The sequence below is a fragment of the Lipomyces tetrasporus genome (genome assembly GCF_029532465.1).
Source record: "Lipomyces tetrasporus strain NRRL Y-64009 chromosome Unknown POJ06scaffold_4, whole genome shotgun sequence".
NCBI lineage: Eukaryota > Fungi > Ascomycota > Lipomycetes > Lipomycetales > Lipomycetaceae > Lipomyces > Lipomyces tetrasporus.
In genome coordinates, this window is record NW_026611599.1 from 580,439 (window position 1) to 599,345 (window position 18,907).

Below are 18,907 nucleotides of genomic sequence, written 5' to 3' on the forward strand. Positions count from 1 at the left end.
CGTTGGCAGTACATGATTGTACGAATATACTTTTCTAGAGACGAAAGACAAAACAGCAACTTGATTTAAGTCCGACGCAGAATGTTCCGCAGTAGCGGGGACATTCGTTGGACGACCACCATCGCGTGACCAAGGCCAGACATCAGCTCCTACGAGGGTGCTGGAGAAATATGCTGCGGAACGTAGTGTTCATGCATCTGTCAGGCAGTTTGACTGTCGAATGAATAGTTTCACTATCCTATTGTGCACTTTGTGAATGAAAGTCAGCCTGAAAATATTAATCTGCGATACATAATATTAGAAAATAAGTTGACTTTCAAGTGATATTATATCTCAGATTACTAATTGAACGGTTCGGCCGACGGCTGGGCCTGAAAATATCTCGCTGATACTTCTGTTGTTAGTCTGCCGTCATCTTCTGTTCAACATTTAGTGGTCGTGTGAGGTTGTTGAGCAACATTGCCAACATTTTCTGCTGGGCGGGCAGGTGCGGTTTATCGTATATCAGCAATCATTACCATGCATGACCAATGACTGCGAGACTTCGCACCACAGTGCCCAAATCCCGACCTGTATGTCCTGGGATCAGGGCACACGTGAGGGTCTCAACCCAAAGCCGACAAGGTTTGGTCTCAATGGTTGGGAAAATGATGGCGACTTAGGAAGGGTCGGGATTTACATTCGGATAAGTCACCGATCTATACGATGATCGGAATGGAAGACGCCAACTGCAGAGTGCGCCGCAAGCAGAAGCGTTGCCGTGGCAGCCGCGCCTCTTGTTGGCGCCGTTTTTGAGGCGCCAGATCCACTTTGCTCGCGTCGCGGCATTCCTGCTTGAGCCGCGTTAGGAGTGACAGCGCTAGCCCGAAGCGGAAGACTGTAAACACGTTTCTCACGCCCGGTCCCTCTAGCTTCCTTTCTCGTCTGATCACGGCAGTGGTGTGGCCGTCTGTTGGCTTATTCGACATCACGCCGAATCTTCACACATAATATAGATCCCTCCATCTGGCTTCACTATATTCCCTTCTCGTGCCTGGTCATCCCGGATATTCACCCTTTGGACTTATTGTGGCCAGGAAAATCAGTTGTGCGCGCCTCTGCCGTAGCTCCTTCTCAGCTCGGAAGCCAGTATTCCGGCCAGCACAGCACCGATGGACCGATCATCGCCTTTGGCAGCTATGATGCCGCCTCCTTCTGTGTTTGTTAATGAACACGAGCAAGCGCCTCCTCTGAATCTGCGTGCAATGCTTCGGCAAGGATCACACTCGCATCAAGCCTCAATGCCCAATATCCCTGCCTTCAGAGAATTCGACACGGGATTTTCGCCCTCATTCGACTCACCCACAACTACCCTAGCAGCCGACTTGTCTCAAAACTTCCACATTGCAAAGAGGTATGTAGAACGTTAAATGACCGATAATGCATAGAAATACTGACTTCCGGGGGTTCAACAGTCCCGTGCTACCAACCCCCCGTCGATCACTCCTTCCTTCGTTCTCGTTTGGAGCCAAGAATTCCAAACGTAAGGCAACTCTCATTGGCATTCACAGGATATCGACGCTAACATAGTACGACAGTCAATCGCACCCCACCTGCACATGTGTCATCGTCGCCAAGCGGAGATTCTATGGACGTGTCTCCTTTGCCGCACAAGTCGCGGCCGGCGCTCTCTGCCGCTTCCTCATCATTGTCATCCTCTTCTTTCACGAGCGTGTCCTCGCTGAAATCATTTTCTTCTAATTCCTCCTTTGACAGTCCACAAGAACCTAGGTAAGTCGATTTGGTTACTGATAATGCCTCGCTGCATTTCTGACCACTTACATCTATTAGTAGGCAAAGTTTCGGTTCGCGACCCATTTCTCGTCCGAAGGCGATAACATCTTTTTTCGCGTCCAATTCCAATTTCGCACCTCCGTCAATGTCCGCTCGAAGCGTCTCAACGCCGCACAATCTGGACGAAACTCAAAGGAGCCTGGATGCTATATTTGCTGGAATTCCCAATCCGGGAAGCTCACCCAAAACAGTCGGGTTTGGCATTGATTCCCCTGGGGCAAACAATTCGTCTCGTTATGGAGGGTTTAAACCTGCAATTTCTTCAAGATCGCCTACAGAGTCACCTTTGGCTCAACTCGTCGCCCGGCCAGCTAACAAGGGTCTGAGGGCAAAATGTCGAAGAACGCAGAGCATGTTCCAAAAGCCTGGCGACGTTCTCGTTACGGAAATGAACGAGAGCCATGAGATTCTCGCTGCCACTGCCATAAAGAATAGGTCTCCCATGTCTCCGCCTTCCGCCTCACCCGGAACTGTGCCCATCCCATGCTTCTCTGCACAGCAAGATGATCCATTCAAAAGAATAGTACCGAGCACGTTGGTTGACGTACTCGATGGAAAGTTCCAGCAGTACTACGATCGTCATGTAATCGTTGACTGCCGGTTTGAGTACGAATTCGAGGGAGGGCATATTGTTGGCGCCGTTAACGTAAACTCCCTGAACCAATTGGAGGAATTGTTCTTGAATCGGCCACCAAAGGCGCGACTCCTACTGATTTTCCACTGCGAATACTCGGCTCATCGAGCACCAAGAATGTAGGCCTAAGTTGCTGATGAGTGTTGTCCATTTAATGATTGCTAATAATAAGCAGGGCATTACACTTGCGCAATCGGGACAGACATCTGAACATGCATCGTTATCCCGAGCTGCATTATCCCGATATCTACATCTTAGATGGTGGTTATAGCAACTTCTTCTCGAGTCATATATCTCGATGTGAACCACAACAGTATGTCGAAATGACAAATTCCAATCACAGAGATGCGTGCGAGCGTGAGATGAACAAGTTCCGCAAGAACATGAGAGGTCTGCGATCTCAAAGCTACAGTTTCACGGCGGTCTCTGCATTACATGGCCATTCAACGAGTGTCTTTGCGGAAAGTAGGACGATGGATGTGGAAATGACCGGTGTAAATAGCTCACATCAAACATCGGATTAATTCCGCTCGAATGAACGGTTTTCTGTTTTCAGTCATTGTCAAAAGCATATTTATTCGTAGGTTTACTTAGAGCTCGGTGTACCCCTTCGGTCTGTTAAATATCCATTTACTAGATGCATTTTCCCTCGTTTTATCACTTTTGTCACTTTGGCAACCATTTGTAATAGCATTGTCAGTCTGGCACTCGCAGTCTCATATTTCAATCATGCTTTGTAGACTATGAGACTCTGCTCCACTGTGTTATTTGGAGTTCAATGTCATGTTCAGCGATATTTACGTTCGATTTACAGCGATCTATCGAGCGGCGGATCATTTACTATCATATATCATCTTTATGTCCACAATTCAAGATATGATGTATCTAGTCATTAGAATGTTGCCATTCACTTTCATTTATTCGCCCTTCTGGGTTTGTCAATTTGGTTGTTTATAATGATTACCCTTTGATTCGCAAAAAGTTTCATGTGTAAATTAGTGTACGGACTGAGAATATGCCAGCAATATTGTATAGTTATTAATCAGTTTCGTTTTACGCAGGCCATGACATTGCGGCAACTGTGTTCAATTAATATGCGAAAATACGGCTAATTGTCATTCTTTGTAACAGCGATGTTATGATACGTCCATTTTGTCCCTATCATCTGCTTCTGCTTCTGCTACTGTTGCTGCTGTCTCTGACACTTCAACCTCGCTGGCAATAGTCTCTGTCACTGCCTCCCCCATTCCCTCCTCTGCACTCGACATTACTAGTGGATTAGGCGTTGCACTTCCACTGGCAGACCTTAAAACAGATTGAACTCCCGATTTTGGTACTTCAACCGCCTCGCCTTCTTCCGTCTCATCCATACCTTCTCTCCGATCTAGGTGCGGGTCAGCTTACGAAATCACACGAAATATACAGCTGCGCATACCTTGCTCCTCCTTTTCTTCTCTGATTTGTCGCTGCATACCTTGCAGTGCTGAAACGATCTCAGAGAATTGCTCCCGTCGAGCAGTCCACACCTTCGCGTACTCCTCCTTTTCTGCCTCTAGTTCTCTGATCTCAGTTTCTAGCCGCTGCAAAGCTTTTATTGTCTCTGCCCGCGTGCGCAACCTATCGCTGGCCATCTTTCGCGTAAACCTGTCATATTCTTCCAATTGCGACCGTAATTTCCGTGCATCTGAGAGCTCGGACTCAAGGTTAAGCGTCACTGTTCTGCCTTTGTCATATGTGTCTCCTTTGTTTCACATGGCATATTAGCACTTGTTAAAATTTCCAATGAATCGCAGAGACGTACTGATCTCGGCTTGCTCAGCTTCATAATTGGCAATTTCTTTCCCGCTAATTCCTCTTTGAAGTTGAAACTTAAATACACTAACTTCATAATTGCTTAACGCATTGTCGATTTCCTTTTTCGCCGATTCTCTATCCGTTGTCGTGTTAGCATGTACTACTGCTAATGACAGCGCAAATTCTACTCACATTTCCTCCTTGCATGAAAACCGCAGATTCGGCAGAGCTTGTATACTCTTGAATATTCGCTTATAGGCTGCCTCGTTTATGCTCACTCGCTCACGAATGATTTTATCTAGACCAGTTGGCGACGGGAAGATTGATTTATTATGGACGGATAACATACCCAATTGATCTGACATGTTTACCAATTAAATCGAGCTCTCTGGAATTACCGTAATACAAATTTCTTTATGTGTTCAGCTGAGGGTCGTATACGTCGATCGACTTTCGGTGTCTAAGCGATGTAAATTACAACAGCTATTTGAAAGGTTAGGAGGCAACTTTGAAGCGTCGGCGCGATACTCATCGCCTCAGTCGTTCATGTCTTACTCTCCTTCGCCGTATTTCCATTACTTTGCCTGCCACGGCTCATGATTTGATTCAAGTCAACATTAAACTAAGCGACATGTCGCGTCTGACGAATGACGATTTCAGAAGGCTTCTAGTTGAGTCCGCCGCTGCTGCTGCTGCTCGACCTCCAGCAACTCCTCGACGAAAGCAGTCACCTCCTCGAGTATCCGGACCAAAAAGGTATGCTGCACACACAATTTTTGACATCAATTGCGTTCTACGCTACTACTGTCTAACTCAGACAGTAGATCAGTGCTACAGTCACAGTCCAAGACGTTTGAGAAATCTGGACGCGGGGATTCGCAAGCAAAACTAGCCCAGCAACGACCACAATACCGAGACCGCGCGCAAGAACGACGGCAAACCAAAGAAGAAGATTTAGCACCGAAAAATACTTCCAGTGGATTAGACTACGAGCTTCTTGCGCGTGTTCGCCGTGGAGAGGATATTTATGCGTCTGAGCGAGTGACTCTGGACGAGGACTACAAGCCTGGGGAGGATGATCCGGAACTTGATAAGCAGCTTGATGAGATTCTGACGTCGAATGAGTTGGAGAAGAACGATTTTCATAGTGCAAGGAAGGCGACGAAATCTAAGGCGGAGCTATTGAGTGAGCTGAGGAAGAAGATTAATGAGAAGTCGAAGTCGAAATTTAAGCCAATTGGAACAGCTAAATCTTATGCCTTACAGGAGGAAACGAGAGCTGAAGTACATGTGAGCGCTAAGAAATATGAGAAGAAAAGTGACAAGAGGAAGGAAAAGATGATTAAGCGGCGTCTTGTGTCCGAATTATCGCCTGAACTAAGCTCGAATGCGCATGATCATTATCAGCAAAAGAGGTCACCCACCCCAAAGACTATGGATGACACTCTGCAGCATCAACCAGATAAACGTGAAATGGAACTAGGCTTGCCGGGGCTTCCATATGAGGTGTCAGACGAAGCGAAAAACGAGAATTCGGCAGAGAAAATAGCTCCGAGATCAGGAGATGAGGTATTAGACGACGGTGACATCTTTGAAGATGTAGGATCGGACTACGATCCATTTGCTGGACTGGATGATGACGGGTCCTCGTCTAGTTCAGATAATGACGTGAAGGAGGACTCAAGAGGTCTAAATCCGACAAAAAGCCCTCAGATAGCTTCCTCTGGGCGTACAGAAGAGGCGCCCAGACCAATAACGTCGCGGAACTACTTTGGTGATAGCATTTCTTCAACGTCGGAGCCGGCTAATAATAAGACAGGATCTGCATCGGAACAATCAAATTCGATGATGGATATCATTGCCGAAGTAGATCTGGATACTGTGCTGAAGAATGCGCGAGCCACAAAGAAGGAAATCTCGAGTATGAAGACGCGAGGACTCGTGCCATTACAGCCTTTTGGCGGGGACTACGACATTGAGAACGACTTAGGAGGAGAAGGACGGTGGATTGATGATGATGATGAAGAGGACGCTATTGGCAAGAAGTCAAAGAAGAGGAAGCGAGCATGACTACTTATACACTAGTAATATGAAGTTTCTAAATTCACAGCTCAAGCGAGACCGGCATGTCATTTAGTGAAGGTGTTACACAATGAGGGTTTCGTAGAAATTTACCCGGCTTACAAATGCCACGTAGGATACTTGTTTCTCCTGACTAGCGAACGGTCCAGTCCGTAGCACCGGTTGATCATATTCAAGTCCGATAAGTCCACATTGCGATTTCGGTTAGGTCAATTGCTCATCATAGATAATGGTTGTGCTGCGGTTGTCCATTCCGCCGTCAGCCGTACAGGCACTGCCATTGCTGCGGACGGTGATCCTACTTACGATTGCTGGCGCAGCGATCTCATCCCGTCTGTTCTCAGTTGCGCGATTCGAGAGTATTATCCACGAGTTTGATCCCTGGTTCAATTTTCGAGCGACAAAGTATCTTGTATCTCATGACTTTTATTCGTTCCTCGATTGGTTCGACGACCGGACATGGTACCCTCTTGGGCGTGTTACTGGCGGGACCTTGTACCCTGGTCTTATGGTCACGTCTGCTTTGATCTATCATTCGCTCAAGGCGCTCACGCTCCCGGTTGACATAAGGAATGTTTGTGTTATGCTTGCTCCCGTTTTCTCAGGATTGACGGCTTACGTGACATACTTGTTCACGACTGAAATGAAAAATGAAGGCGCTGGACTGCTGGCTGCGGCATTTATAGGCATAGCTCCAGGTGAGAGAGTTATTTATCAACGGTACGGCAGCCACTAATTGCCTTAGGCTACATTTCGCGCTCCGTCGCTGGATCATATGACAACGAAGCCATTGCGATCTTTTTATTGATGTTCACGTTCTATCTTTGGATCAAGGCTCTCAAGCTCGGATCGTCATTCTGGGGCGCATTGACTGCGTTGTTCTACTTCTACATGGTCGCGGCCTGGGGTGGATATGTGTTTATCACCAACATCATCCCTCTTCATGCGCTTGTGCTTATAGTCATGGGTCGTTATTCCAACAGATTGTACGTGGCATACTCATCCTGGTACTCTCTGGGAACGCTTGGGTCGATGCAGATTCCGTTTGTCGGATTCCTTCCTATCCGATCGAGCGAACACATGGGCGCTCTCGGTGTCTTTGGCCTTCTTCAGCTTGTCGGGTTCTCACAGTATGTTCGAGCGCGTCTGCCATCCCGTCAGTTCAAAGTGTTGGTTACCGTAGCAACCGTGGGTCTTCTTGCCCTTGGCGCGTTTGCCGTGGTTGGACTTACATTTACTGGTGTGATAGCGCCATGGACTGGTCGATTCTACTCGTTGTGGGACACTGGGTACGCGAAGATTCACATTCCGATTATTGCATCCGTATCGGAGCATCAGCCGACCGCTTGGCCGTCGTTCTTCTTTGACACTCACATGCTCATTTGGCTCTTTCCTGCCGGCGTGTATCTTCTATTTCAGCAACTTCGAGACGAGCATTTGTTTGTCATCATTTACGCTATATTGGGCTCTTATTTTGCTGGCGTGATGGTTCGATTGATGCTGACCCTTACGCCTGTTGTTTGCATTTGTGGTGCGATTGCTCTCTCGACAATTTTCGACCAATTTACTAATCTTGCGACGCCGGAAAGCACTCGCGAGGATCCCGAGGATAGCGAGGACACCAAGGAGGAACGATCTTCTTCGCTTTTGAACATCAATGCTCTCACTCGAACACCGATAGTCGGAATCTTTTCGCCGTGGTCGCGAGTGGTTGTAATGGGATCTTTTTTGGTTTACCTGTACATGTTTGTGCAACATTGTACGTGGGTGACCTCGAATGCGTATTCTTCCCCATCTGTTGTACTGGCGAGCCAGCTTCCTGATGGATCGACACACATTATCGACGACTTTCGGGAAGCATATTACTGGCTGCGGAAAAACACGCCTGAAGACGCGAAGATCATGTCATGGTGGGACTACGGGTACCAGATTGGCGGGATGGCCGACCGCACGACGTTAGTCGATAACAATACGTGGAACAACACACATATTGCCACTGTTGGGAAGGCTATGAGTTCGCGAGAGGAAGTAAGCTATCCAATTTTGCGAAAGCACGATGTTGACTACATTCTTGTGATTTTTGGCGGGCTGATCGGGTACTCTGGCGATGATATGAACAAGTTTTTATGGATGGTGCGGATCGCGGAGGGGATATGGCCTGATGAGGTGCAGGAGAGGAATTTCTTTACTCCTAGAGGCGAATATAGAGTTGACGAGCAAGCGACGCCAACAATGCGTAACTCGATGATGTACAAAATGTCGTACTACCGGTTTCCGGAGTTGTTTGGGCGGCAGCCTGCAATGGACCGAGTGCGGAACCAGCGAATTCCGTCTCCGGTGACTGATAGCTCTGCGGCGCCGATACAGCTTAATACGGTACAGGAGGCATTCACGTCCGAGAACTGGATTGTGAGAGTCTACAAAGTGAAAGATTTGGATATCTTTGGACGGGATCATGCGGCTGCCACGGCGTTTGAGGAGGGCAAGAAAAAGGGCGGACGCACAATCAAGGCTCCCCCATCAGGAGGACAAGCGAAGGGCAAGGCCAGGGTACTGAGAGTTTGAATGATTTGTTTGTGTCTGTATATATGAACGGTCAAATGTATACCATAAATGGTCTAGAGAATAAAAGTTCTTCAATGCGAACTAGATTGTCGGATCCGTTCAAGACATGCTACCGGACGGCATCGAAGCAGCATATCAAAATTCGGGCAGGCATAGTTAATGGCGGGCGCGGAGCAGCACAGCAGACGCGTCCGAAACGCGTGGGTTAGGGTGTTCACGTCTCACGCCTTTCTCGCATTCGAGAGCTCGCACAAGATCTTGTTAGCGACCATGTCATGGCTGCGTGGTAGGACAATTCTGAATCTGAGTCTTGCGGCGTTTCGCGCCTGTCACGGGGCTGACCTGAAATTGATTCGATCTTGCCATCTACTGACAATCCCTCATTCTGCTTTCTTGATCGCCGAACCTTTTGTGCTGTACAGTACCATCTATCTGTAATATGGGCCTCATGAATGCTGTATTATCTGCACTGGGCGGCACGTCTGCCTCGAAGGTGTACTACTTTCTGCGCGGGTACTCTAGCAACAACTATCTTGATCCCGAGCTCGACATCGCACTAGTAACAGGTGGGTGCAACGGCTTAGGCGCGAATATCGTGAAACGCCTGCGAGCTCGCAAGATTCCGGTTGTCGTGTTGGACATTGCGGATCCGGAGGACCGCGTCGATGGCGTATACTATATCAAGTGCGATATTTCGTCGCGGGAACAGGTTATCGATGCCGCTGATGTCATCAAGCAGGAGGTACGTGAATTAGTGCACCGGTGAAATTTCATTCTAATTGTGTAGATTGGGGATATTACCATCTTGATCAATAATGCTGCCATAACTCACGGCAAGACGATCATGGACTTGACATACGAGGAGATTGAAACGTATGCTAATAGTTCCGTTATATCGAGGTCGTGGTTGCTGACCTTGTAGGTGCATGAGCGTGAACTTGACGTCCCAGTTTTATACCGTCAAATCTTGTCTTCCTGGTATGTTGAAGTTGCGTCGCGGGTACATCGTGATTGTGTCGTCCGTCATGGCTTATATCGGCCCGATCAAACTGAGTATGTTTGTGGCATTGCTTATATTGATATTGTTATTGACTTTGGATAAGGCGCATATGCGGCATCTAAGAGCGGCCTTCTTGCCTTGTACGAGTCGCTCACGTACGAAGTCGGACCGAATGCGGACAAAGACTCCGGTGTGCGCACTATTCTCGTCGCAACAGGACAAATGGCGACTTCGCTTTTTGAAGGTGTCAAGTCGCCACGCAAATTCGCTGCGCCGGTACTCGATACGAGCATTGTGGCGGACCGCATCGTGCTCGCACTCGACAGGGGCGAACAGGGCCGCCTGACGATGCCGGCGTATGCGAGATTCATGCCTTTTGTGCGAGTCATGCCGCGGTCATTGATGACGATTATTCGCTACTTGAGTGGCGTTGATCGCGGGATGGACACGTACATGGGGACCGGCCGGAGTGAGCTGTTGCTGCGTAATGGTGATTCATTGCATGGCAATGGCAAGTCAAACTGAAAATACGTGGAGCAAAAATGACGCGCTTGAATGGTAAAAATGATATGAGTGGAGGTGTATAGATTGCTAAAATATATAATTATGCGAAGTGGTGCGATTAAGCATTATATATGTTTATATGTCGTAACCGAGACAGTGATAAAGGATATGCGCTTTGATAACTGACATGTGGTAGATAAATTGACTCAGTAGGAATGACAGAGCAGGCTCGGCACACCTGTAACTTGACGTTCACATATCAAAAGTCAATCTTGGGGACGGCATTTGACTTGACAAGACCATTGACTGGCGGACACCATACAAATGTCGCCATAGAAGCGAATAAACACCGACAACGACGTACGTGTTCAAAAGCGAGTCTCGAGTATTGAAGACAATGGGGCCGTCACAGAAATTGTACAGATGGTATTCGTAAGCTAAGGCGAATAGTACCATCTATTCAGGCCAGTGACAATGTTTGCATCAGCCTTCAGATATTAATTACATCCACTTAAACAGACGTGTTGAATCGATGTGCTATGACTGCGTATGTCGAAGAGCAATAATATATGTAGTTGCAACCTTGTGAATGCTGCATGCGAGACCAACTCGTGTGCACAGTGCCAAGGCGACGCGCTACGCTTCAATCGGCTCTGTAAAATGCTATAACTAGTAACAAAATGCCTCCGATAATCTATGGCGAAGACCTGATCGCTCTCAATTTCATCTTAAGCACCTCTCCTCTGACTCAGCCAGTAAATGGTCAGCCGAGTCCGTCGGCTGACTGCTCGCGTCAAAATAAGTATGGCGAATTACAACAATAACTTCGTCCAGGTAGGATATTGCAACGCCGACCGGGATATTTCATTCATCCACTATCACAAAATGCGGGCCATTCTGAGTTCGAGTATCTGGTGCATATTCTGCTTTGCCTTCGACATTCTCCGCAATAAAAACGTTATCTGTGCCTTGCGCCCAGACCTAGTCTCATCGCCGAGCTGCACCAAGACCCCTTCTGCGTGCGCTAGTGCAAAGTCTATTGATCTGATTGCGTTTGCACGCTAAGCTATCGCTCCCGTGGCTCTCTTCAGCACATCTGCTGGAACAGCTCGTCGGGTATCTTAGTTCCATGCGCTTTTGGTTATTTTCCTTCTCATAATATCGATATATTGTTTGCATATTTATCGCGCGCACTCTGCCGTCGCGAACACTCAGTTAGGACCACGCATCATATCGACCCCCAGATCCTCTGATCCTGACCGTTCTTCCTCCTCAGAATGGCCTGGGACCAGCTATGGGTAAGTCTGTGGGATCCGGACTTCGGCACCTGCTGCTGCTAACCTGCCCAGATTACCAAACCGCATATCGCATATGCAATCATTGGGGGGTTCACGACAATTTTCTCGCTCATCTCGCTTTTCGTCAAGGAGAAGCTCTACATCGGCGAAGCCAGTGTGTCGCGATTTGTCTCAGTTTCTACTCTCTTGCTAACCGCCATTAGCTGTCGCGACCATTGTCGGCGTCATTTTCGGTCCTCATGCTCTCGACTGGTTCAACCCCAGTACTTGGGGTAACGTCGACTACATCACCCTCGAGATATCGCGCATAGTGCTGATCGTCCAGATATTCGCCGTCGCGGTCGAATTGCCCAAAAAATACATGCTCAGGCACTGGATCTCGGTCTTTTACTTGCTCGTGCCTGTCATGACGTTTGGCTGGCTGATCTCGTCTGTATTCATCTGGAAATTAGTGCCTTCCCTGCGGTGGGTCGAGGCTCTTGTCGTCGCAGCCTGCATTACGGCCACGGATCCCGTTTTGGCGTCCGCTGTCGTCGGAAAGGGCAAGTTTGCTAAACGTGTGCCCGGCCACTTGCGAAACCTTTTGTCCGCCGAATCCGGATGCAACGACGGCATGGCGTTTCCGTTTGCATGTAAGTTCTCCACAAGGTGTCAAGGTGCGTTCGCTCACGCCGACTAGATCTCTCGCTCTACTTGATCCGCTACGCCGGTCACGGAGGCGAGATCGTCAAGCACTGGATCTTGATTACTGTTCTGTATGAATGCATTTTTGGCTGCATATTGGGAGTAGTAATCGGGTACTCTGGCCGCCACCTGATCAAGTTCGCAGAGAGTCACAACCTGATCGACCGCGAATCGTTCCTCGTGTTTTACTTTGTGCTTGCCCTCTTTTGCACTGGCGTCGGCTCGATCCTGGGCACCGACGATTTGCTCGTCTCGTTCGCGGCCGGCGCCGCATTTTCTTGGGACGGTTGGTTCACGCACAAGACAGAGGAATCGCACGTCTCCAACGTCATCGACTTGTTGCTCAATCTGGCCTACTTTGTCTACTTTGGCGCAATCGTGCCGTGGAGTCTCTATGATTCGCCCCAGCTTGGCATCAGCCCGTGGAAGCTGTCGATTTTAGCCATCCTGATCATCCTATTTCGCCGAATCCCGATCATGCTCATGATTAAGCCGATCATCCCAGACATCCGCACCTGGCGCGAGGCCCTATTCTGCGGCCACTTCGGCCCCATAGGAGTCGGTGCGATCTTCATCACCATTCTAGCACGGGCAGAGCTCGAACACGATAGTCCCACGCCACTCGCCGAGCTACCGCCCGAAGGTTCCGAGAACTATATGGTCGTGGCGGTAATGTGGCCAGTCGTGACGTTTCTGGTCATCGCATCCATCATCGTGCACGGATCGTCCATCGCGGTGTTCACTCTCGGGAAGCGGTTGAACACTATGGCCATCACGATGTCGTACACGACTGGTAACGGCAATGGGCCCTCTTGGCTTCAACGGTTGCCGAGGATAGAGTCCGGACAGTCGCTCTCGTTCCGGAAAGTCGACACTATGGGTGACGACTCAAATCTCAACAGGCTATTCCACCGCCATCCGACTGATGCGGATGGCGAACCACGCCGCCCGGCCAAAGCAGCGGGAAGAATGTCCCGTCCGCGCAAGCGCAAGTCGAAGAAAGGAGATGTCAAATTGGAGGACAAGCCGATGCCGTTAGATTATGACGCCGGCGTGCAAATACCGGAAAATGTTGCGAGACGAGCTGGCGAGGCGACCTTAGAAGAGCAAACTAACCCTACTGACCACACTGTGTACCAGGAAGGGCCTCATTTGATTGTCGAGGACGCGAATGGCGAGGTGTTGACGACGATAAATTCCGACACAGGCAAACGCACACCGTGGGTCGAGCCGCTGGAGTCACTACAGGACCGCGAAGCGTCCCCGCGACGACGTCGCGCGTCGTCTGAAGCGCGCAGAGAGCATGACGAGGACGATCAAAGCGGCACGAAAGCGATCGCGTACCAGCTAGACGATGAGATCATTGTTGAGAACGAAGAAGGCGAAGTCATCCGACGGTATAGAATTAACCGCCACCGTCCCGCAGGTGGAGAGAGCGGGCTCGACCGCGCGTTGTCGTGGGTCGGGTTACGGCGCGGGTCCACTGCTGTCGGTGCGCACAATACACACGGTGGGGATTTGGAGATGCAGAAGGTTGAGAGTTCTGGCGAGGGCACTAGCGGGAGCTCGTCAGGATCTGGCCTGGAGAAGAACGAACTGCCTAAGAATTTTTTGCAGCGGATGACTACTGAGGATGAAGTGGTTGTGCCGCGGTCGCGGAAAGGCCGGTCACATGCAGATGACGAGGAGGAGACTCCTGCGGAGCGAAAAAGACGGTTGGCGGCGTTGCAAGGATCTGAACGTGCAGAAAAAGAAGAAGAAGAGCGCGCACAGCGGGCTCGGAGAATCAGCAATGATTACTTTGGCGTCGGTGGGGAGGAGGATATTGACGACGCCAATGACTACGACGAGGACGACGATGACGAAGATGATGGTGGTCCGCCTGTCTCTGCGCGGGCACCCACACCGAGAATCTCGTTCGCAGGCGAGACTGAGGGTGAGCGCCGCGAAAGGTTCGCGGCTCTAGGTCTGGTCTCAAGCGACGAGCAGGAGCCAGCTGCGTACTCAAGCTCGGCCGGACAGCCTGATCAGCCCAGGGGAATCACGTGGGGTGCTGACGTTAAGAAGTCAAAGTAATCGGTTGCAGTATCCGCGATGCCTTAGTGTATAGATATCGTTTTATTTGCATATGTTCTCTTTTTTTGGGTTGGTTGGTTCATTGTCATACCACTGTTATCGGACATACGGAGTGCAAGTGATTATCATTGAATTAGTTCATACCGAATACGAAGTCAATAATCCTACATAAATGATTGACAAATTGAGCATGATACAGCCGGAACGCGCAACTACCCTCACATGGCAAAACAATCTAAACATACAGATATCCAAAAACTATAGCAATATACCAAAAGCCTTACACAAATTACCATTCATAATACAAACAAAGTACCGACAAAGCAGCACATCAAGCACATTTCTACTTCAAATACAAAACCTCAGTCAACAAGTCCTCAAAACCTATCTGGATTGTCCCTTGTCCGGTGTCGTATTTCTTAAATGCGTCGTATATGCGTTGAAGATTGATATTTGCTTGCACGAATAAATCAAACGAAATTGCGCCGGTGCCGCGCTTATCGTAGTGGCTAAACATGAAACGCACGAAATTAGGGGTGAACTGGAACCCGAATGCTGTTTGTATTGACATCAGTAATGTAGTGAAATGGACAGCGAGGGGAATCAAAACGTACATTGTAATGCAAGAGAGAACTCGTCGAGGGATATAGTTGTGTTGTGATCTAAATCAAACCGCTGAAACTGCTCGAGCCACTCCCCGAGATAATTCCACAGCCGTTCTTTACTAAATCAGCATGTCTACTTAAGTTAAGTGCATGCACGCCCGAAAGACTTACTGAACTCGGTGTAATCAATCGTACCGGACCCGTCGGAATCGAATAACTTGATCATTAGCTTGATTGTTTCCGGATCGAACTTGGTCTTGTCAAAGTTCACTAATGCGGACCGCAACTCGCCCGCCGACAGCCTTCCGCTTCCTGAAAACGCGTCAGTAGACATGTCGGATACTCCTAAGATCAAGTGCATACCATCTTTATCTACGCTCGAGAAAATCTGGTACAATGGGTCGACTGGTGCGGGTAATGCCGGCATCGCGCTATACGGTCTACTTGACCTCTGTGCAGGCGGGCTGTATGGGGTAGGGTATTGTGGCTGTTGGTGCAACTGCTGCGGATGTTGGATTGGCCGTGGCTGTTGAAGTCCGGACTGAGACTGAGTGCGTACGGGGACCCTGTAGACTGACTGGGAGGGGGACATAGCTGGAGGCCTGGCCGGTTGGATATGCTCCTGGTATTCTGCTGGCGTCATCATCGCCTGAATATTGGGTTAGCTGCGGACTGTGCAGCCGAGCGTACACCTTTTTAAGAGCCAAATGCATGAAGTGCACTTACCGGGAGATCATTCGCAGGCATTGTGGACTGATCGTGCGTATTCTTGATAGTATTGCTGGTGTGCAGACACAATGGTTTCAGGTGGACCTAAAGCACGAGAAGGTTAGGGTTATAGGTGCGGCGGCAAAGCAGTCCGCGTGCCTGCCACCTGTGTCGCACCATGTCGTATGTCGCAGTACAAATGATTCGATCTGACCTGGCAAAGCAGGTAGATTGTCGTCCTCCGTGTCGAGATTTCTGGTAAGGACATGACTCTAAATTTGGATGCTATTTTATCAATTATTACAGATATATATGTGCCGAAGGCATGACCAAATTTCTACTTTAATACATAAGAATGGGTCTTATTTCTCCTCACTATGGTTACTCCTCCTCCTGGCTGAAGATTAATAGGTTTGACATCACCGATCAAGTGCTAGGAATGGCACCTAGCACCTGCAACTGAGAATTAAGGCGAGCTGTTAGTAAGCTTCATATTTCCATTAAATGATATATCTCAGCAGTGATATAGTCTATTTGGACTTTTGCGCACCGAAAATTTAAGTTAGCCGCATAATGCGTACTGGTGCTTCAGAGTGTCGACGTCACTGGAAGGCAGCACGTGCTGTTGAGGGTTGCCAGTTATGCCGGCATCCAAATTGTCAAAACGTTGGGTCTGGTGCCGCCTAATTAATACAAGGTGAAGGCACCGATTTAAGCCGCTCAGCAGTGCACCCGACAACACTCGATTTTTAATTCTCATCGTCCCTCGTTGCTCAGTTGACTGACAATACCTCTACGTTCCGGACCAAACATGGCAGTATAAATATTCTTTATGGATTTGCCAGCATTTTGGAGCCATATAAGAGCAACAATGAGCTCCGGAATTCACGATTGACCTGCTTTTGCCCTTTCTGTGAATCAAACCTCCACAGCTATTGCAGTCGGTATTCGAGAGGACTACAACAGATGGCGACTTCGCAGCAGATAGCCGGGGAGTCCTCGCCCTGGGAATCAAAGACCTTCGGCACCTCGCTTTCCTTGCATCTCGAGCGTCCCGTAGGCGCAATGACAATTTCTCCTTCAGGTCGCGATGTTGTTCTTGCCTCGTATATGCCACTGTCTTCTACTGGCAGATGAATATCTAACTTGAAATTTGCAGACGAAGCGGTCTCTACGTCGTCGACTTAGACGATCCATACTGTCCTCCCCGCTTCCTCCGACACTCGACATTATGGGAGGTGGCAGATGTCCAATGGTCGCCTCACGCCGCGAAATGCACCTGGGTGATCTCCACTTCGAACCGGAAAGCGATGGTTTGGAACATGGCCCTTCCGTCCCGCAACGCGATCGAGCATGTCCTGCATGCTCACACGCGCGCTATCACGGACATCAACTTCCATGCGCACGATCCCGAACGATTAGCGACGTGTGCAGTCGACGCTTTTGTGCACTGCTGGGACATGCGTACACCCGGAAAACCCGTGCAGTCCTTCTGTGACTGGCGCGCGAGCGCAACACAGGTGAAATGGAATAGACAGAACCCGCATGTTGTCGCTTCGAGCCACGACCGGTACGTGCGCATCTGGGATGACAGGATGGGTGCTTTACCGCTCCGATCCATAAATGCGCACTCGACTAAGATCTACGGCGTCGATTTCGATAGAGTGATAGAGACAAAGCTGATCACGTGCTCGCTGGACAAGACTGTCAAGTTCTGGGATTATAGTAACGAGAAGGATGAACCGGTGCGGGTCATTACGACGGACTTCCCAGTTTGGCGCGCACGGCATACACCCTTTGGAGACGGGTGTTGTATTATGCCGCAGCGAGGCGGAAAGAATGGGCTTTACATCGTGTATAACAAAAGCGAGCAAGTCGTAGAGCAGATCAAGCCTGTCACTGAGTTTATCGGGCACACCGAGCCTGTCAAGGAATTTCTGTGGCGGGCTCGGGGTGGGGATCAAGGTGTAGATGATCGCGAGTTTCAACTAGTTACGTGGTCCAAAGACCATGACTTGCGATTGTGGTCGGTCAGTGACTCTACGCTTGAAGGTGTGCATCACGTGAAGGACGAACCTCTCAAATACAGGCTTACCCGCCGCGGGACGCCGTATGTGAGCTTCATCAAAGAGCCCGAAACTGAATCTGACTCCGGTCCCCTCTTTTCGCTTGGCATTCGCCAATCAATACCCCGAGGCGCAACTACTTTGTCGCGGGCATCCCAGTTCCCGGCAAAAAACCTCCAGAGGTATATGACAAGGGGTGGAAAGTACGACAAGATATCCCATTTGAACTGGCTATCTGGTGTTCGAATTGGACGATCCGCTTTTGCAAAGCCGGATGACACTGCAGCATTTACGGAGCGTGAAGGTGTGCCGGAGAATTTGGGTGAGGAAGTCAGTATTGTAGGCAACAGATTTCCTAAGATCACATTTGAAAAGGTATTCCATGAAGAATGTTAAATGCAGATATGGTCTAATCAGTATCAGATCAACGTTAGCAGCGGAGAAATTGTCGTATGCCTCAATGGTCCATGGGGCCCAGACAACGGTCTTATATTTATCCGCATGGAAGCGCGATTCCCGCCTGATTATCCCCGCAAGAACGCCCCGAAAATAGCAATTGAGCAAAGCAAGGATCTATTGGCCGAGGAAGTTGGACGGATTGAGTATCAAGTGCAGACTATCGCCACAGAATTCGCAAAGAGACAAAAATACTGTCTCGAGTCCTGTCTGCGGTACCTCATGGGTGAGAAAGTTATGCTGGATAACCTAGATGTGGAAGACAGACTTCCTGCCACAGGAGCAACGGATATGCCGATGCTGGAAATCGACGAGGGCGAATCGTCTAGCGACGACGAAATCATAATGTCGCCTCCAAAGTCAATATGATGTAGTTGTTCTCGTTCATTCTGATTTGAGCGCACATGGTTCAAAATTTGGGTCGGACGATGTTGGAGTAATCGGGTCATTTAATTCAAAATTGGTCTATACTGGCAAGTTAATCTTTCGTATCGGTCCTGTATAATATTGGCAATTGTATTTTGGAAAGTTTGCGCCCAAAACTTGTTTTATCTAGATATGTGAAAACAGTTGGTTTCGCAGATAAATTGGATGCCAATCCA

The 18,907-nt window shown here is 49.0% G+C and overlaps 8 protein-coding genes across 8 annotated transcripts; 6 read left to right on the plus strand and 2 right to left on the minus strand.

Annotated features, from left to right (window-relative positions):
• The first annotated feature begins 1,060 nt into the window (after positions 1-1,060).
• POJ06DRAFT_87505 (uncharacterized protein) lies at positions 1,061-3,121 on the plus strand. Its single transcript, XM_056191686.1, has 5 exons — positions 1,061-1,393; positions 1,455-1,522; positions 1,578-1,770; positions 1,834-2,586; positions 2,643-3,121. Exons 1-5 carry the CDS (start codon positions 1,152-1,154, stop codon positions 2,989-2,991), a joined length of 1,605 nt encoding a protein of 534 aa, XP_056044503.1. The 5' UTR covers positions 1,061-1,151; the 3' UTR covers positions 2,992-3,121.
• A 392-nt stretch (positions 3,122-3,513) lies between these two features.
• POJ06DRAFT_87500 (uncharacterized protein) lies at positions 3,514-4,785 on the minus strand. The gene is made up of 5 exons (XM_056191685.1): positions 4,611-4,785; positions 4,454-4,559; positions 4,269-4,396; positions 3,903-4,208; positions 3,514-3,851 (listed from the first exon to the last, which is right to left on the minus strand). The coding sequence occupies exons 1-5, from the start codon at positions 4,624-4,626 to the stop codon at positions 3,604-3,606; spliced, it is 804 nt and encodes a 267-aa protein (XP_056044504.1). The 5' UTR covers positions 4,627-4,785; the 3' UTR covers positions 3,514-3,603.
• Positions 4,786-4,892: 107 nt separating this feature from the next.
• POJ06DRAFT_267221 (uncharacterized protein) lies at positions 4,893-6,331 on the plus strand (the record flags this gene model as incomplete). Its single annotated transcript, XM_056189219.1, has 2 exons — positions 4,893-5,017; positions 5,086-6,331. The coding sequence occupies 2 exons, from the start codon at positions 4,893-4,895 to the stop codon at positions 6,329-6,331; spliced, it is 1,371 nt and encodes a 456-aa protein (XP_056044505.1).
• An 88-nt stretch (positions 6,332-6,419) lies between these two features.
• On the plus strand, positions 6,420-8,990 carry POJ06DRAFT_208476 (Oligosaccharyl transferase STT3 subunit-domain-containing protein). The gene is made up of 2 exons (XM_056185407.1): positions 6,420-7,041; positions 7,089-8,990. Exons 1-2 carry the CDS (start codon positions 6,573-6,575, stop codon positions 8,906-8,908), a joined length of 2,289 nt encoding a protein of 762 aa, XP_056044506.1. The 5' UTR covers positions 6,420-6,572; the 3' UTR covers positions 8,909-8,990.
• Positions 8,991-9,007: 17 nt separating this feature from the next.
• POJ06DRAFT_87572 (uncharacterized protein) lies at positions 9,008-10,521 on the plus strand. Its single transcript, XM_056191689.1, has 4 exons — positions 9,008-9,650; positions 9,696-9,781; positions 9,831-9,961; positions 10,012-10,521. The coding sequence occupies exons 1-4, from the start codon at positions 9,348-9,350 to the stop codon at positions 10,431-10,433; spliced, it is 942 nt and encodes a 313-aa protein (XP_056044507.1). The 5' UTR covers positions 9,008-9,347; the 3' UTR covers positions 10,434-10,521.
• A 995-nt stretch (positions 10,522-11,516) lies between these two features.
• POJ06DRAFT_250332 (Sodium/hydrogen exchanger family-domain-containing protein) lies at positions 11,517-14,629 on the plus strand. The gene is made up of 4 exons (XM_056187278.1): positions 11,517-11,710; positions 11,762-11,864; positions 11,914-12,342; positions 12,390-14,629. The coding sequence occupies exons 1-4, from the start codon at positions 11,690-11,692 to the stop codon at positions 14,468-14,470; spliced, it is 2,634 nt and encodes an 877-aa protein (XP_056044508.1). The 5' UTR covers positions 11,517-11,689; the 3' UTR covers positions 14,471-14,629.
• Positions 14,630-14,813: 184 nt separating this feature from the next.
• On the minus strand, positions 14,814-15,667 carry POJ06DRAFT_195066 (uncharacterized protein; the record flags this gene model as incomplete). Its single annotated transcript, XM_056184978.1, has 4 exons — positions 14,814-15,025; positions 15,085-15,189; positions 15,247-15,387; positions 15,439-15,667. The coding sequence occupies 4 exons, from the start codon at positions 15,665-15,667 to the stop codon at positions 14,814-14,816; spliced, it is 687 nt and encodes a 228-aa protein (XP_056044509.1).
• An 849-nt stretch (positions 15,668-16,516) lies between these two features.
• POJ06DRAFT_250338 (WD40-repeat-containing domain protein) lies at positions 16,517-18,868 on the plus strand. Its single transcript, XM_056187279.1, has 3 exons — positions 16,517-16,889; positions 16,943-18,224; positions 18,273-18,868. Exons 1-3 carry the CDS (start codon positions 16,750-16,752, stop codon positions 18,672-18,674), a joined length of 1,824 nt encoding a protein of 607 aa, XP_056044510.1. The 5' UTR covers positions 16,517-16,749; the 3' UTR covers positions 18,675-18,868.
• The last annotated feature ends 39 nt before the right edge of the window (positions 18,869-18,907 follow it).

Excerpts from the sequence above, each read along its gene's own strand:
- POJ06DRAFT_87572 (XM_056191689.1), top strand. The coding sequence starts at position 9,348 with ATGGGCCTCATGAATGCTGTATTATCTGCACTGGGCGGCACGTCTGCC. Across the intron at positions 9,651-9,695 it reads CTGATGTCATCAAGCAGGAG|ATTGGGGATATTACCATCTT; the intron begins GTACGTGAATTA and ends CTAATTGTGTAG. Across the intron at positions 9,782-9,830 it reads ACATACGAGGAGATTGAAAC|GTGCATGAGCGTGAACTTGA; the intron begins GTATGCTAATAG and ends CTGACCTTGTAG.
- POJ06DRAFT_87505 (XM_056191686.1), top strand. The coding sequence starts at position 1,152 with ATGGACCGATCATCGCCTTTGGCAGCTATGATGCCGCCTCCTTCTGTG. Across the intron at positions 1,523-1,577 it reads TGGAGCCAAGAATTCCAAAC|TCAATCGCACCCCACCTGCA; the intron begins GTAAGGCAACTC and ends ATAGTACGACAG. Across the intron at positions 1,771-1,833 it reads GACAGTCCACAAGAACCTAG|GCAAAGTTTCGGTTCGCGAC; the intron begins GTAAGTCGATTT and ends ATCTATTAGTAG.
- POJ06DRAFT_250332 (XM_056187278.1), top strand. The coding sequence starts at position 11,690 with ATGGCCTGGGACCAGCTATGG. Across the intron at positions 11,711-11,761 it reads TGGCCTGGGACCAGCTATGG|ATTACCAAACCGCATATCGC; the intron begins GTAAGTCTGTGG and ends TAACCTGCCCAG. Across the intron at positions 12,343-12,389 it reads CATGGCGTTTCCGTTTGCAT|ATCTCTCGCTCTACTTGATC; the intron begins GTAAGTTCTCCA and ends CACGCCGACTAG.
- POJ06DRAFT_87500 (XM_056191685.1), bottom strand. Across the intron at positions 4,209-4,268 it reads AGCTGAGCAAGCCGAGATCA|GAGACACATATGACAAAGGC; the intron begins GTACGTCTCTGC and ends TGTGAAACAAAG. Across the intron at positions 3,852-3,902 it reads AGAAGAAAAGGAGGAGCAAG|ATCGGAGAGAAGGTATGGAT; the intron begins GTATGCGCAGCT and ends ACCCGCACCTAG.
- POJ06DRAFT_250338 (XM_056187279.1), top strand. The coding sequence starts at position 16,750 with ATGGCGACTTCGCAGCAGATAGCCGGGGAGTCCTCGCCCTGGGAATCA. Across the intron at positions 16,890-16,942 it reads CGCGATGTTGTTCTTGCCTC|ACGAAGCGGTCTCTACGTCG; the intron begins GTATATGCCACT and ends TGAAATTTGCAG. Across the intron at positions 18,225-18,272 it reads CTAAGATCACATTTGAAAAG|ATCAACGTTAGCAGCGGAGA; the intron begins GTATTCCATGAA and ends AATCAGTATCAG.
- POJ06DRAFT_208476 (XM_056185407.1), top strand. The coding sequence starts at position 6,573 with ATGGTTGTGCTGCGGTTGTCCATTCCGCCGTCAGCCGTACAGGCACTG. Across the intron at positions 7,042-7,088 it reads ATTTATAGGCATAGCTCCAG|GCTACATTTCGCGCTCCGTC; the intron begins GTGAGAGAGTTA and ends TAATTGCCTTAG.